The sequence below is a fragment of the Astyanax mexicanus genome, chromosome 3, assembly GCF_023375975.1.
Source record: "Astyanax mexicanus isolate ESR-SI-001 chromosome 3, AstMex3_surface, whole genome shotgun sequence".
Lineage (NCBI taxonomy): Eukaryota > Metazoa > Chordata > Actinopteri > Characiformes > Acestrorhamphidae > Astyanax > Astyanax mexicanus.
Window position 1 is genome coordinate 47,141,426 of NC_064410.1, and position 17,007 is coordinate 47,158,432.

The 17,007-nt window shown below is 38.7% G+C and overlaps 1 protein-coding gene across 20 annotated transcripts in view; it reads left to right on the forward strand.

The window, feature by feature from the left end:
• macf1a (microtubule actin crosslinking factor 1a) overlaps window positions 1-17,007 on the forward strand; it is a 230,937-nt gene that overhangs the window by 195,106 nt on the left and 18,824 nt on the right. For 16 of the 20 annotated variants that reach the window (XM_049475390.1, XM_049475399.1, XM_049475400.1 and 13 more), the window contains 14 exons: window positions 5,507-5,668; window positions 5,915-6,085; window positions 6,214-6,380; window positions 6,509-6,668; window positions 7,139-7,465; window positions 7,710-7,794; window positions 7,884-8,110; window positions 10,367-10,573; window positions 10,748-10,975; window positions 11,742-11,960; window positions 13,384-13,587; window positions 15,133-15,358; window positions 16,025-16,251; window positions 16,794-16,916. In XM_049475390.1, coding sequence (XP_049331347.1) covers window positions 5,507-5,668; window positions 5,915-6,085; window positions 6,214-6,380; window positions 6,509-6,668; window positions 7,139-7,465; window positions 7,710-7,794; window positions 7,884-8,110; window positions 10,367-10,573; window positions 10,748-10,975; window positions 11,742-11,960; window positions 13,384-13,587; window positions 15,133-15,358; window positions 16,025-16,251; window positions 16,794-16,916 — 2,733 coding nt within the window. The remainder of the gene's footprint in view (window positions 1-5,506; window positions 5,669-5,914; window positions 6,086-6,213; window positions 6,381-6,508; window positions 6,669-7,138; window positions 7,466-7,709; window positions 7,795-7,883; window positions 8,111-10,366; window positions 10,574-10,747; window positions 10,976-11,741; window positions 11,961-13,383; window positions 13,588-15,132; window positions 15,359-16,024; window positions 16,252-16,793; window positions 16,917-17,007) is intronic. The other 4 variants (XM_049475398.1, XM_049475397.1, XM_049475388.1 and 1 more) reach the window with 1 other exon arrangement.

Genomic DNA, 17,007 nt, shown 5'->3' on the forward strand with positions numbered 1-17,007 from the left:
GGTGATGTTTTATAGATATCTTGTGTTTGTGTTTATGTTGCTTTATAAAAATTAGATAGCATGAGATTTTTAGAGATTGTCTTCACAGGGCATTTAGATTTCTTAAATGACGTTCCAGTTGTCATCCAATTATATAAATTTTTTATCTGTATGATTTTGTTCATGTCTTTTGCTTCAGTATCTAGTTTAGCAGCGATTGCATTTAGATGAACTTCCTAATCTGACTACTGCAGAGCATTGGAGTTTGTCAGTAATACGATTAATGTGTTTACATAAACTTGGTTAATAAGACAATGAGAAAACTCTTACATACATACACTAATATCTGATTTTTGCTTTGCATCCAGCCAGTAAACTTAATGAATATGACGTGAACATCATTCTGATCTAAGAAATCTGACTATGTTGTTTAGAGTGAATAATCAGGTAACTGCACTAATATGATTATGAACAAAAGTTTGAGTGCATATAAATGCACACAGTGTCAGCACTATAATATCCAGACTAATGTGCAATAGTGTATTTTTTTCTGCTTTAGTCTGGATCAGAGAAGGGTAACTGAAGCTAGAATCAAGCGAAGTTTACAGATTTTCCTGCTCTAACAGACCTAAAACATGTAAATTATCAGGTGGGCTTGAAAAGGAGAATAATAAAAAAACCTTTCTGCTGTTCTGCCCTTCAAGACCAGAGTTGCACGCCCCTGGTCTGGACAAAGGAAACAAAGTGAAATGTTAAATGCATTTCTAAACATGAAGATCATAGTTTGGGCCAAAAAGCCAAGATATAACATTTTTAAACAGTGCCTTCATTTCATTTAAACCAGTTAAACCATCTCTAATTCCCTGTTCCCCCTCATTTCCTGCCATGAACACCTCCTCTGTTGTTGTTGAATTCCCCTCCCCTGTGCTGCAGTATGAAACAGCTCTGTTGTAGAGATAAGGAAGTGAGAAATAAACACCGGGTCCTTTAGGGGAGCTGCTGTTGCCGGTAACACAAAAACACTGTAGAAAGTTGTTGAGGAATATAAATAGATGATAAGAACGTGCCAGCCCTATCAGCTCTGGCCTCTAAGGCCAAACTTACTCCCTCAATTTAAAAATGGGAGGGGGTCACAGGGGAGGTGTACGTAATGTGCTGAAGCAAACACATTCTGTGGTTTGAAACTGTTGGAAACTGAAATCATGTAGATAAATGGTGGGTAATGTTTGGGCAGAATCACAGGCCACATGTTTCTTTTAACAAGGGAACCCACAGCTAAACACCTGTAGCACAAAGAGCTAAGGCTTTTAAACAGAAAGGCCTAGCATGGCATCTCTTCTTAAACTCTGCCCCGCTGTACGTTCTGTACAAAGAATCAATCCTGGGTGGGCATACATGTAAACATGAGGCTCTAGAGAGAAACAAGAGACTCTGCTGGAAGAGAGGAGAAGGCTTACAGGAAGAGAGGCAGTATTGTGGGATCTGGTGGCACAGCCATGTTTGATTGTTTTGATAACGATGGCACTGAAAGACAGCTTGCGGGAAGCACCTGTGACTGGGACAGCAGGAAACAAAGGGAGGGCTTCAGTCCCAACTCTCACGCACACACACACACACACACGCTAAACATTAACAGAGCATTCAGGTTTAAAGCCACTGTTTGTGTGTCTGACTCTGGTGCTGTAGAGTTCAGCTTCTACAACTGGTTATGTGAGTGATGCCTCAGATAAACTACAATGGGTTTATAATGAAGATTATTACTATTATGAGTGTGAAAAACCTGAGAACCATCACTGAGAACAGTTATATAACTAGCTTGGTTCTTTATAAAACATAATATAAAACAAACTGTACTACTTCTGCAGTCTATAAGGTGCACTTAAAATCCTTTTATTCTCCCAAAAATCGTCAGTGCCTCTTATAATCCGGTGTGCCTTATGTATGAATTTTATCAGTGAGGTTTTAAGGAGCAGTAAAGCCACTCCACCGAAGTGCAGCATTAAACAGGAGTTTCAGTTTAAGTCTCCAGTACAGGGGCTGGAGTAGCATTAGCCGCTAATCGTGCTAAGCATTAGCTCTTTCGCCGTTCACAGGTGAGAATATCGAACTGTAGCTTGCTAGAGGTTAGCTGCTAATGCTAATGCTCCAGCCTTAGTGCCGGGGAAATTTGTGAATCTAAACTTACTATAAATAATTTTAATTAATTAGAAGTTTATTATAGTGTCTCTTAAAATGCACCAAAATCTTTCATATTCAATTCACGAAGTATTCATATTCAATGGTAGGTACTCTCCCGTGACTTTTGGCATGTCAATGTGTTTATTTGAACTTTTCTGTGGAGGCATATTATACTTAGTTTCTTTTGTTTTGTTTGGTTTTCTCTCTTTTTACAGGCTTTTAGTATAATTCCTGTGGTGTAGTCCTGGATTGTTAAATTGAATTTTTTAAAGGAATTTTTATGTGCAATTTTATGATGCTTTCGATTTCATGTTTTTCTCGTGTGTGTGTGTGTGTGCTTGCTTGGGCATGTGTGGTGATGTTCAGGCTGTATTACATCAACTCTTGATGAAGTCATTACTTGTCAGGGAGGGCTGCATTAGAGGATTAGTTGGAATGATGCTAAACATACATGAGTGATGTCTTGACCATTTCAACCTTGCCTCATCCTTCTTCTGTTTTTCTTCTCAATCTTTACTCTCTCTCTCTCTCTCTCACTCTCTCTCTTTCTCATTTGCTCAGTGCCTCTTGTGCATTCATTCTTTCTCTCTTTTAAGCAAATATGTTATATATCCAATAATAATTCAATTTTGCTCATTGTGGAATATTATGATTAATTCAAATGCAACAATTGTTGCACTTGTTTTTTTTTCTGGATAGAGAGATTCGATTTTAATGCCCTCAACAGAGCTTGATTCTGCACTCTTAAAAAGAAAGATTCTACAAATTATTCTTAGAAAATCTTTGAGCAATGCCATAGAAGAACCCAATTTGGTTCCATAAAGATCCTGGAGGGTAATGAACCTTCACATTAAACAGTTAAAGAACCTTTACATCAAATCAAAGACTATATTTAAGCAAATATACACAAAAAGGTTTGCATTATAGGTGAGATGTTGGCTTTGGTATACTGCAATATCAAGTGCCAATATCTCATGTTATTTTGGCACTTTTTTACTTGTATAATTATTTAAACGATTGTGACCTGGTTATCTGAGTATGTGGTGGAGTAGTACGGTATTTGAAAAGCTTTGTCAGAGTGCCATTATCGTGCAATATTAGCACTTTTAGAACATCTCTCAGCCAGTCAGTTGTGTGGACTTTTATGGAACAAGTAGTGGTTCTTTGTTGGTATCATTTAAAGAAGAGGGTGATTAAAGAGTAGCTTGCCTTGTTCTCAGTACTGAAATATGGAACCCAGTAAACGTGAATTTGTGGTTTGGGCTAAAATAGAAAAAAAGAGAGAAGAAAGAGTGGAGTCGGGTGAAATGTCGTGGGCTGGTGGTGGGTGGGAGAGCAGCCATAAATGGAAGAGCGGTATGTGTTGGACATAGTGGGAAGCTGATGACTAGCTAGTAAAGTTCCAGAGAACAGAAACAGGAGAATAAGAGAAGATGAGCACTGTAAATCTGTTTGTGGGTAAGAGAAGAAGATCGGCTAGCAGGCCTCGTTCAGAGAGCAGAAGAGGAATGAGAAACATCTCAGATATTTTCCAGTGCTCTGCCTCACAAGAGGCAAACCCTTAAAGCCTTCCCTGCCCTGAGCTGGCCTGAGACAGAGGGACAAAGATGGACGGGGTGAGAGAATGAAGGGGTTTAGTATAGAAGATACTTAGGCTTTATATTTTCTCAGAAATTATTGTGATAAATTATATTATTGGCATATATTTTATTAATTAACACTTAATAATATTAATAAAATAACACTATTAAATATAAACTTTTACTTAATAACATTTTTTGAAATGTATGCTTATTTGCAGTTTATAATGCTTGTCAAAACAGCATTTTTTTCACTGCTTAAAAAAGGACAATGTAGAGACCAGCAAAAAAATATCAATGTTATATAGGCCTGTCAAAATATATAGGCCTGTTAACAATCAACCAAATGTACACTACATGGACATGACCTCACTGTGCTTTTATTTGATGTTTTACTTATTTAAAATGTTTAAAAAGGATTCAATTTATAATGTATGTATAAGTGTGTAATTGCACTCATTTACAAACATTATATGTAAAACATAATATTATAATTATATCAGTGCCATACATTATTTAAAATAACAGTAATATTATCACATTTACTTCTAGGACAATTTAGCATCCAAATAAAAATAGTGTCATTATGTCATATTCATATATTCTACAAGTAATGACATTACTTGCAATGACATAATAATAAAATAAGATAAGAATAAATATAAATAAATAAAGAATTCATGGATGAAAACAGAGCACTATTTCATATTAAACTCAATTTATGCCCTATTAGCCCTTGTTCAGATGGCTGTCTACTGAAAAGGACCAGCTCACAAACAAACAGATGTAATTAGCCACATGGCCCGGGTGCCTGAGGTTATTCTTGTGCTTGCCAATGCAAACTACAGTGCATGAAGAAATGGATATAGACCTGACTGGACCAATATGAGATTTAGAACAAGAGAAGAAACAAAGTAACAATGCAATGCTTAGACAACCGAGAACATTAGACTCTCTCTGCTGTACACATATGCACACACATGCTTTATTGGAGAGAGAGAGGGTTGGGGTGGGTCATGGCTGTAGCTCATTGTTATTGAGGCCGACAGACATCCTGTTTAAGGCAGGAACGACGTCCCTCGCCACAAAGCAGCTGTGTCTGGATACACACATACACACAAACAGGATTTTCCCTCTGAAGATTCCTTATCTCTGTACAATATTTACCACATTTCATATATCATAGATGTGGCTAAACATGAAAGTGCTTGAGAACAGGATGGAAAGTGTCTCACTAGTGTTGCGTCCCATTATTTTTGCTATGGCTCATTAAATCTAAAGAATGCTGCACTGACCTGTGGGGAATGTGTGTGTCCTTCTAATGTCCTTCTAATTTCTGCTACAGTTTTTATGTTTGTATGGACAATTCTAGCCAGAAGCCGCCATTTACAATCAGTACCGCCCATTGTGCTGCTGTTCACTGTGGATAGTGGATCTTCTCAGCCTCACTCACAAGATAACGCCTCACAACCTATACAACCTACACATCTCTTTTGTAACTGGCTATTGTCCCTCCTGCCTACTTTCTTATTCATTTTATTGTTCTGTTTGCGGTTACCTCTTTTGGGGTTCTTTTGTCTGTCACTAACCATCAGCTGGACCACTTTCATTAAAGTGTATTGTGGCGCTGTGCTGTTGGTGAACCTACAGCCTGTAATTTGGTCAATGGGTGAGACAGAGCTAGTTATTGCTCTGTTAAACATAGTTGTTTTGTATTCTACAGTCCCCATTCACCCTTTAATTTCCTCTTTATCTCTCCTTCTCTCCAGGCTGTGGAGCGGGAGCAGGTAGACAGCATCCAGCCCAAAGTGCAGCATGTGAATGCTGTGGGACAGGGGCTGATCCAGAGTGCAGCCAAACACACAGACACACAAGCCTTGGAGCATGACCTGGAGACCACCAACCTCCGCTGGAACTCTCTCAACAAGAGGGTAAGACTTATGTTTCTCCTTACTGTTTTAAACCTTATTGTTTAAAACCTCTTAAACTCTTTAGACTGTTTATGTAGACAGACACTTCATTACTAATATACTTTTTTATACTTTTATAGGACCTAAAATAGAACCCTGTGGCATACCCTAGAATCCACACTAATTGTCAATACAATAATATTTGCTTTAGGATCACTAAGAAAGTAATTAACCTAGGCTTTATTGATGCTCTAAATATTTCTTTAGGTTGCTGAAAGGATTGCTCAGCTGCAAGAGGCTCTGTTACATTGTGGGAAGTTCCAAGATGCTCTGGAGCCACTGTTGAGCTGGCTGAGTGATACAGAGGAGCTGATAGCCAATCAAAAACCACCATCTGCTGAGTACCGTGTGGTTAAAGCACAAATCCAAGAACAGAAGGTAAGGTCCTTTCACTCCCTCCTTGTGAAAAGAGAAGCTGATTTTCTATATAAATTACCTGTAAATTCAAGCAAAATTAGAAAAGACACCTTGTTAACGCAAAACATATGTGTTGTGGGTTTTCACAGCTGCTCCAAAGGTTGCTGGATGACCGGCGGGCAACAGTTGAGATGATCAGGGTAGAGGGAGAGCGTATCGCTTCCACAGCAGAGACTCAAGACAGGGACAAGATCCAGAAGCAGCTACAGAGCCTCGGGGAGCGGTGGACAGACTTGCTAGAGAAGGCCAGCAGCAGGTAAAATGTGCAGCCTGAAGGCTTATTTAAAAGCCATAAAAATAGCCATACACATTGTATAGTTTTCACATTACAAATAATTTGTCACATAAGATCAAGCAAACACTCATGTGTTGCTCCTCTTCCAGGCAAAAGCAGCTAGAGGAGTTGCAGGTGCTGGCTCTGCAGTTCCATGAGACGGTGGAGCCTCTGGGAGAGTGGCTGAGTGCCACAGAGAGACGTCTGAGCTCCGCCGAGCCCATGGGAACCCAAACCTCCAAAATCACCCAGCAGATCAGCCGCCACAAGGTACTGTACATCACTGCTCTGAATACAGTGCAACCTACCTTCCTTGCAGGAGAAAATGCTGCCTTTCAAAAACAAGTTCAAAACGCCCCAGGTGTCTTTTGCTTTGGGTTTAGAAGACAAGTCACGTATAAAAATTGAAGCATCTGGTTGTCCTCCTAGCTTCCCTTTTTTATTATTTATGTAATCTACATGGAATTTATATAATTTCTATTCCATTCTTTTATTCATTTTATGTTTCAGTTGTATACATTTTCTCATTCATTCCATGTTTTAAGATGTGATGTTCACGCTTTGATTTTCAGTTGTTGGCTTGTGTTGTATTTAATTTTCATTCATTATGCTTTTATGATTTTTCATCATGCATGGTCATTTTTCCTTTGTTCTTTGTTTTTTTTTTTCTTTTTCTTTCTTTTTCTTCTTTTCCCTTTGCTCCCTCTCCCTTTTATATTCTTTTCTGGGAAAAACTTCAGGCCCTCCAAGAGGAGGTGCTTTCCCGAGGAGCAGAGGTTGACCATCTGGAGACTCTGGGCCAATCACTATCCCCCCTTAGCTGTACAGCAGATCGTGATTGGCTAAAAGAGCGAGTAGGGGCAATGCGCAGTGGGTACACTGATCTGCGTGATTGGTGCGCTCGCAGAGAGACCTTGCTGGAGCAGGCCCTGGCCAACGCACAGCTGTTTGGGGAGGAGGAGGTGGAGGTGCTGAACTGGCTGGCTGAGGTGGCCCAGCGGCTGGCTGAAGTCTCAGTGCAGAGCTACCAGCCCGAGCTGCTGGCTGAACAGCACAAACATACTCTGGTAATGACAGACTGTGCAGCTCAGGAACTCTGTGTTTTAGTTTGTTTTTCTTTTATAAAACTGAATAACATCCTAAAAAAACACGTTTTGAAATTGAAATCTGTGTTACATAATAATACAATACTATAAATAGATCAGTAGACATTTTGAGAACCAAACTTTAAAGTCAAATTAGCAAAAACTAAAACAAACCTAATGTAATATTTCATTTTTATAACATTTATACATGATCTCTTCTCCCTAGTCTCTGAATGAGGAGATCGTAAGCAGGAAGAAGACAGTAGACCAGGCCATTAAAAATGGACAGGCTTTACTGAAACAGACGACAGGTATGAGTGCATCTCTAGCTCCTACAGTAATGCATCCGCTCTCCATGTTTCTGCACTATTCTCACCATCTCTGCTTACCTGTTTGTCAGGTGAGGAGGTTCTGCTCATCCAGGAGAAGCTGGATGGTATAAAGAGCCGTTATGCAGAGATGACAGCAGGCAGCAGCAAGGCCCTTCGCACCCTGGAGCAGGCACTGCAGCTCTCCACACGATTCGCCAGTGCTCACGAGGACATCAACCAGTGGCTGGATTCTGTGGAGGCAGAGCTTAACAACATGGAGCCAGACACAACACCAGCCTATCAGGATAGACAAAAGGTAAGGGGGGATTTTCTTGTGCTACTGTTAACAGTTTGTTAAGAATTATTTGTTTATTCTGGAGCCTGATGTGACTGGCATTTATAACCTTCGGTGCTAAGTAATAATTAAGATGTATTATGTTATATAATACTATATACTGTATTGTACTATGTAAGTGAGTCTCTTTAAGAATGTAGGGTGTGTTTATACTTATAATTCAGTTCCCTTTTTCCAGAACAACCAAAAAATAAATAAATAAATAAATAAAACGATTTTTTTTGGTTCCCACTGATATATTTACAATTATATGTGAGTGATATAACCTGCACAAGTAGAGACCTGCACAAGTAGGTGTGTCTGCTTGTCAACAAGCAAGCAAGACTTAATAACCAACAAGCAGGTTGTGGGTTGAAGTTTGTGGGTAATATCTCTCACTTAGAGTTTTTTTTTTTTTTTATCTTTTTTTTTTTTGCTTCACATTTTGGATTATTTTTTTTTTTTTTTTAATAGTACTGTCAGGAGATTAAAATGCTTTGTGATTAATTAATCTAATCGCTTTAAATCATCAAAGTATTTTAAACTGTACAATGCAGTTTAGCTGAGGGGCAAATAAATGACTGAATATCTGGGGTAGATTTAAAAGTACCCTGTGATGAACATCAGTCAGTAAAAGATGCTGTAAATTCTGTATATAGCAGCACCTTCATTCACCTAAAAATTCCAAAGGTTTTGATATATATATCAAATCAAATCAAATTTATTTGTATAGCGCTTTTTACAACTGGTGTTGGCACAAAGCAGCTTTACAGAAACATGATTACAGGACAAAGAATCAGGCAAAACATTAAACATAGAATATACATAATACAGAACCCCCAGTGAGCGCGTGAGATATATATATATATATATATATATATATATATATATATATATATATATATATATATATATATATATATATATATATATATATATATATATTAGATGTGTGCCAAAAAATCGATTCACATAAGAATCTTGATTCTCATTTACTACGATTCAGAATCGATTTAAAATGTCCCAAAATCGATTCTGAGGGGCGGGTTTTGGACTGATTTTGGGCTGGGTATTTTTGTTGGACCTGGCAACCCGCTTGTCCCTTCAAACCGAGGTCTTCCAGACCCACACAGAGCGTAGTAGGTGTTTGAGAATCACCGGTAAGATGGCAGAACAAGCACTATATTACCTTAGATTAACGTGTAGTTTTAATGTTTTATGGCAGAATGCTTCATAACAAGCATAAAAAAGATCGCTAGTAGTTAGTTTCAGTAACTGTTAGCTAGCTAACAAGCTAACTTTCCAGTTCCACCTTAAATAACGCTACAGGTGGCTGCGGGCTGCAGCATTTAAGGCGGAACGGAAAAATAACAATAAGCTAATCAGAGCTCATTTCAGCTCCTCATCACAGAGGAATTAAGGAATGGACAATATGAATTAATTTCTCCACCTCCTGCCCCCTTTCTGAAGAAATACAACGACCTTAAATTAACTAGTTAATCAGCAGCTGCTCCTGAACTTTAGCGCTCCACTGCTATCATCACATCAGCCCAGCAGCGTCACCTACACACCACCGCTAGTAGCCTGGTAATAAAGCAGTGTTATTTATTATTTATTTATTGTTCATTAACGTCATTGTGATATCCCAGTGATTCCTCTGTCACTGAGGACCCACATTCCTGCACATTTTATTGTTTTTGTAACACATTACTTGCTCCAGGACCAGTGTATATTATGGAGGGTTTTTTTTTCAATAAGATTCATAAGCCAGAAGCAGAAATTTTTATAATTCAAATCGTTTTGAATCAAAAATCGATTTTGAATCGAATCGTGGCCCCCAAAATCGGAATCGAATCGAATCGTGAGATAGTAATCGATTCCCACCCCTAATATATATATATATATATATACTTGTATACCAGAACTTGTATTAATCAAACCAAAACTAACCAAAAACATTTTACACTTCCACTAGAAATAATTACTGTCACATCTTTCTTTTTTTATTATATGTATCCAACTGAAGCCTAAGTTTTATAAACAGAAATTTGGTATTATTTGGTAGCCATTAATTTCCCACAGGGATCTGATTTATAGGATTTATAGTTTAAGTAATGAGAGTGTAGAATTAAATGTAGGCCTACATACAGAGTTTAAAAGTTTAAATAAATTAATTACATTCAAATTTCTGTAATGCACGTCTCGGCCATCATATCATGTGTATGTTTTTTTTCTCAGGAGCTAAAATGTGTATCTGCTGAGAAGAGGCTGGTTCTGGACACTATTAATGAAGTAGGCAGTGCTTTGTTAGACCTGGTGCCGTGGCGCGCTCGTGAGGGCCTGGACCGCCTGGTTGCCGATGCCAACCAACGCTATCGACAAGCTGACGAGACCATCACACAGAGGGTGCAGCTTGTGCAGGCAGCCATTCAGAGGTCTCAGCAGGTACTGCTTTTAAATACTGTACACAATATACAGCATTTAATATGACAAATATTTAATCTAACAGTTACAGTTCTTTGTCATGTATTATGTTTTGGCCAGTTTATCTCCAGGCTCATGTTGTGGCTGTGTCTATGGAAAACTGACAATAATGTAAGAATGATATCTGTTTGTTAGTATGAAGAGGCAGTGGATGCGGAACTGGCCTGGGTGGGGGAGACGGAGAGGAAACTGGCGTCTCTGGGGCCTCTCAGTCTGGAGCCTGACGTGACCGTGGCTCAGCTCCAGGTTCAGAGGGCCTTTAACATCGACATCATCCGCCATAAGGACACGGTGGACCAACTCCTTAACACACGAGAGGATATCCTGGAGAGCTGCAGCGAACAACAGAGAGAGGCTCTGAAGGTGAGTGAGAGAACTTGCCTCATGTAATGGCATGTACTTATTTTGGCCAGCTTTTAATTTATATATAATATTTGTTCTGGAGATGCACTGAAATTAAAATTTGTGTCTGAAACTGAACAAAATGAAACATTTGGCCAGAACATGAATACTGAAGGCTTTCTTGCAGGTTTTTGTCCAGTATACTACTTTTTCCACTATTAAATAAATTGCTTAGCCTTAATTTACATTTGTCATGCTTTATAAAGAAACAGCTATAACAAAACTCAAATTTTAAAATATGTATTTAACACCCAGAAAACATACCAACAAAGTACAAAAGAATTTCTAAGATAAATGCAGCTAATTCTAAATCTATTTGAGCAGCGCTGTTTTAGCCACACATTTTAGTAGCTAGCTACCTACCCCAGCCGTGCAAATTTAGTCATAACATTACCTTAGTATTGCTATTCTTATTGGAAATTAACTTAAGCAGTGTAATTTTAGACACAGATGGAGCAATGCTACTTAATCACATGAGTAAAATTTGCACAGAGAAAAGCCAGACTTTTGGTAAACATAGAGATGCTAAGGTTGAGTTAGCTCAGCTAACATTAATATCCAGTCCCTGTACAGCTTTTAAATACTAAGACTGCAAAGTCTTTTGACTGATTTTTTCCATTTTTGGCTGAATATTTTCAGTTGTCAAATATTTGGTGCAACCCTAATTTTAATAATGTTATTCCAGTGGCTGATTACTGACCATGCTTGTCTCACTCTTGCCTTGCAGGTAAAAACAGACTCACTGAGTGCTCGGTACGAGGCAGTCAGTCAAAATCATGCTGAGCGATTTTCAGCTCTGGAGCAGGCTCAGGTGCTGGTGGCTCGTTTCTGGGAGACTTACGAGGAGCTGGAGCCCTGGCTGGGTGAAACTGAGACCCTCATCTCCCAACTGCCTCCTCCAGCCATCGACACAGAGGCCCTCAGACAGCAGCAAGACCAGATGAGGGTGAGAGTCTGGTTTATAGTACAGTTTATGTGTTGTCTATGTTTGTCTTTTTTGGGAAGCAGAACCATATTGGGGCTTCAGTCTGACAGCTACTATAATACATAGCCTGCTACCAGTATAGCTGTGAGCCACAAGAATCTTTCTTTTAAACATTATACATGGTACTGCTTTTCCATCCAGTTTCCCAGAACCAGATTAATCATAGGCCTAGACTAAAAAGAAATTCCAGTGGTGATTCAGCACTGACACAGCAAGTTAGACTAGGCCAAGATGAGGCTTTATCTAAGTCCAGTAATTCAGCCTTCTATAGTTTTGGAATACTATTCTTTGATGCTGTTTGAAACTTGTACTTTCTATGATCAGATAGATCAGTGTCTGATTTTACTTGACCACAAGAAAATCCAGTGTAAACACACCCAGTACGTATTGTGATTGGCTTGTGATCAACCACATTCAGAGGTTGTTAGAGACAGATCTTGACCACAGAAGTGTAAACGGAATGTGTTCTCCATGTCTGGATGCAGTCAGGCAAGTGGAAATTTAACTGTGGAAGAAAGCGAAACAAATATAATCCTCATTGTTGTGGACATTAGTTATGCTTATGTGTGCACAAGCTGATGTGCATTTATTGATAGATGATCGACCACAGCTGGCAGTACTACATAGTGAGTTTCCTTGTGATTCAATTAGTCTTTTGCATTATCTATTGCAAAAATAAGTGAACCCTTAATTGTTTCATTGTGTTATGGAACCCCAAAGCCAGACCACCTTCATGCTCATGTGAAACTCATTTATAGAGCCTAAAAGGGAGATTTTACTTATATGTCATGTTGATGTGCACAATCTCCAGTCACACTGGGGACACATTTTAGTTAAATATGTAAATGTAAGTACAAAATAAGTACAAAAGTACACATATGATCCTGAAATGAAATTAGTGTAATTACTGTAAACAGACTAAATGCAGAGTAAATGCTATTCTGACTACTCTTTTTTCCCATACCACAAGTCCTACTGACTTAACACCTGCTCACTACGCTCTAAATCAGTCTTCTGTGTTTATTGGCTTAAAAGTTGTAGTTGTTGTCCCGCTTCAACACACTCAGTTCAGCTCTGGAAGATTTAGTGAGTTCATTAGTTGAATCAGCTGTGTTGGGAGCTGGGGTAACTCTAAAATATGCAGGACAAGGATTGATTAGGCACTCATGCACAAGGATAAGTACTAAAGCCACCATGCTGCACTGTTTTTGCTGCTTCTGTGTACCACCAGAAGGAAGAATGAGAGAGCAAAAAAGTTCAAATAAAGAATATTTTAAATAATAGAGTAATAACAGTATTTACATTAAGATTATATACTGAAAAGTCCAGGAACTGATACCTAGATCCATTGATTTATAATACTCTCACCTCTCCCCTCCTTCAGCTCCTCAGAGAATCCATAGCTGAGCACAAGCCTCACATCGACAAGATACTGAAGATTGGCCCCCAACTGGCTGAACTGAGCGCCCAGGAGGGGTCGACAGTGAGACAGCGGTACAGTGAAGCAGAGAGACGCTACCTGGCTATCAAAGAGGAGGTGAAAAATCGAGCTGCATCGCTGGATGAGGCCTTCTCTCAGTCTGCGCAGGTATGCGCTGCTATTATCTGCACACAGCAAACACAAAATTTGCATAACAAGCAAGAATGTGATCACTGCTGTAGTGTATAATACGTGGACATCATTAATAAGCTGCTGTCGTTTACTGTTGTCACATATTAAAGCTGCATTTCTACACTATTGTAGTTGTTAAATTGCATCTGTATTGTGTTTTTAATTTTGAATTATGTCATCAAACGGCTGAGTGTTCGTTATTGATGTGCTTGCTGGCTTGTTTGCATGCCATTTGATTAACACATTGTATTGTTTCTCCACCCCATCCCTTTAACTATATTATACTGTTCCTTCACCTGTCTGTGCACTCGCCTCTTTCCCACCTTCACCCCCTGTTGTCGTTCACCTCACTGTCCTTCTTCCCCCACTCCACCACTCCTTTCCCTGCCTTGTTGCATCTCTCCTCTTTCCCACTCTTCCCCTCCATCCCGTTTGTTAAACCCATCCCTCCATCCCGTCACTCATTGTGGATGTACTGTGTGTTCACCATCATCTCGCTCTCTGCAACACCCTCAGCTGGTAGAGGTAAGAGATTCTGTCACTCACCGCTGTTACTCACTGAAAATCTCTACTCCTGGTTTAAGATGTAGAAATCGGCATTGTCTAATGTTACACTTGTCAAGCTTGATTATGCAAGTGTTTTTTTTTTCCTAAAAGAGCTAGTTTAGTTCAGTGTTTTAAAAGATATTATAGTAGACATTTTTCCAGCATCTGTATTCTGTAAATGGGTGATTATTTAATCAGGGTCTCCTTACAATCATATTTTTTTATTTCAAAACAATATTTTAATGACATTAAAAAAGACTACATTATGACCAATAATGTTTTTTTATATTATTTAAATATAATGGCGTTGTGCAGAAATCCAGATCATTCCAAACTTGCTTTCCCATCCTATTCTTTTTTATTTTTCAACACTTTTTATGGTCATTACCCATTACAATCAGTTTATATTGGATATGATGTGTTGCAGCAATGACAATTAACACTTTTTTCCCTAGACCTTAAAAAAAACAATAGGTCATGGGTTTTCTAACACTTATTAACAACCAACATGTGATTTAATCAAAATAGAAATAAATATGGTCATGTTCCATTTTATATTTCCATAATCATAATTTCTCCATGATCAGGAAGAAAACAAATAAACAACTATCTTTTCCAGACATCAAAATGTCACTCTTCATGCATGCATGATTCCCCTGTCAGGTTTTGTTTCCACTTTTGTGGCATTCACAAGTGTTACCTTACCTACTGAAATTATATGCCATTAAATGTAATGTTGTGGCGGTATTACGTTGTTACAGAATATGCAATGGTTGGATAAATATAAACGTTATTAACATGTTTTGTTTTTTTTAAGTTTTCATAAAACACAACATTTTTTGTAAAAAGGAAATCACTTGGGTTTAAAGTCTGCATTGGGTGACGAGGTCAAATTAGCAAAGTGTTGAATTTTTAAAAATGAAGATTACTATTGCATAATGAAACCTTTCCTCTTTTTCTCTCTCTCTCTATCAGTTCCATGATAAAATGGACCCTCTGCTGGAGACACTGGAGGGTGCAGTGCAGCGCTTGAGGCAGCCCCCTCCTGTGGCAGCAGAGGTGGAGAAGATTCGTGAGCAACTGGCTGAGCACCGGGCGGCTGGGCTGGAGCTGGACAAGCTGCTGCCCTCCTTCAGTGCACTGTGTTCGCGTGGGGAGGAGCTCATCACCCGTGCACCACACGATGACCCTGCTGCCCAGGGTAAGAGGCCCTTGTTTTTCAGTGAGAAAGCCTGATGAGTTTGTATAGTAAAATATATTTATAGTAAAAAAAAAAATCTGATTAAATTTGATTGTCCATTCAACATGCATCTGAGCCATGGTTAACATAAGGCTTTTGTTTTGCACAATAAAGTTTTAAGTAGTATTTGTGAATGTAACTCAGTATTATATTGCTTGATAAAGGCTTGCCAAAGTCATCCACTTCCCACATGGTTTTATCAGCTATTCCGAATGTCAGTTCTTGATCTAAGGGACCAGAGATTATGGGTGTTCAGTTTATGGTGTTTTGAATTTTACACACTAAAACACCTTGTGATTTTTTTTTATCAGATTTGAGGGACTTTATGACAAGCTGGAGATGTCCAAAGATACATCCTTTTATAGATATTAGCAAATACAATAGGTTTGCCATTTAAAAAACTTAAAATAATTTTGGTTTAATAATGTCTCCAATGAAATAAAAGTCAAAGCATATGTAAAACACTGCATTTAAAATTTGCCAAATTGTTACCCAGCTCTTTCTGATTTGTGGTTGCATAATGAGCATAATAATTTAATCTTTGCAGTTTTTCTGTGTAAATCATTTCTGAGTCTCTACTTGCTGACTGTAACTACAAAGAGTGATATTTTTTGTTCTGTTCTGCAGCGGTGCGTTCTCGACTCCTGCGGCTACGCTCTCTGTGGGACGAGATCAGGCAGAGGGCTGAAGAGAGAGAAGGAAAGTTACAGGATGTCCTAGACTTAGCCGGAAAATTCTGGGCTGATATGGCAGCCCTGCTGAGCACACTCAGAGACTCGCAGGATATTGTCAAAGAGCTGGAGGACCCTGGAGTAGACCCATCTCTCATCAAACAGCAGATAGAAGCAGCTGAGGTCAGTCTTACATGACAACAACTATATTATGAAAAGAAAAAAAGGAAAAAAAGATTTGGTGTAATTGAAGTAATACACAGCACAGTACATTGAGCAGTTAATTTGCTTACACAATATGTCTTAATGTATGTGGAAACCCATTTTAATGCATTCAGATACATTAAGTTGCACCTGACACAAATGTGTAAATGCACACAAACACACAGCTTGTCTAGTCCCTGTAGAAAAGTACTGACAATGGAAAAGGAATCTACAGAGCAGAAAAACATATTGGGTGGGTATGGGCTAAAACCCAGCAATATTGAGCTGTGAAGCAGTGGAACTGTGTTTTCTGGAATGATTGCCTCATCCTCAACAATATTTTTGGGATGAGTTGTTTGGGGAGTTGGGGATAAGGTGGTGTGGTGATCATTCATTACTTATTAAATCCTCTTTTTAAACAGAAACAATGAATGAGCAGGTGGCCCAATACTTTTGTTTATATGTACTGTAGTTTATTAATACAAACAGCTTATCTATATTTATCCTATTTGTGCTCATAGGCCATTAAAGCAGAGACCGACGGCCTAAGGGAGGAGCTGGAGATTGTACGCACACTGGGAGCAGACCTCATCTTTGCTTGTGGAGAAACTGAGAAACCCGAGGTCAAAAAGACCATTGATGAGGTAAGAGCAGAGAATGTTCCAGATATGAATGAGTCCCTTCCCACTGGACTTGTGGCTAGACCCACATGTTTTTCTTTCTTTCTTTGCTGAA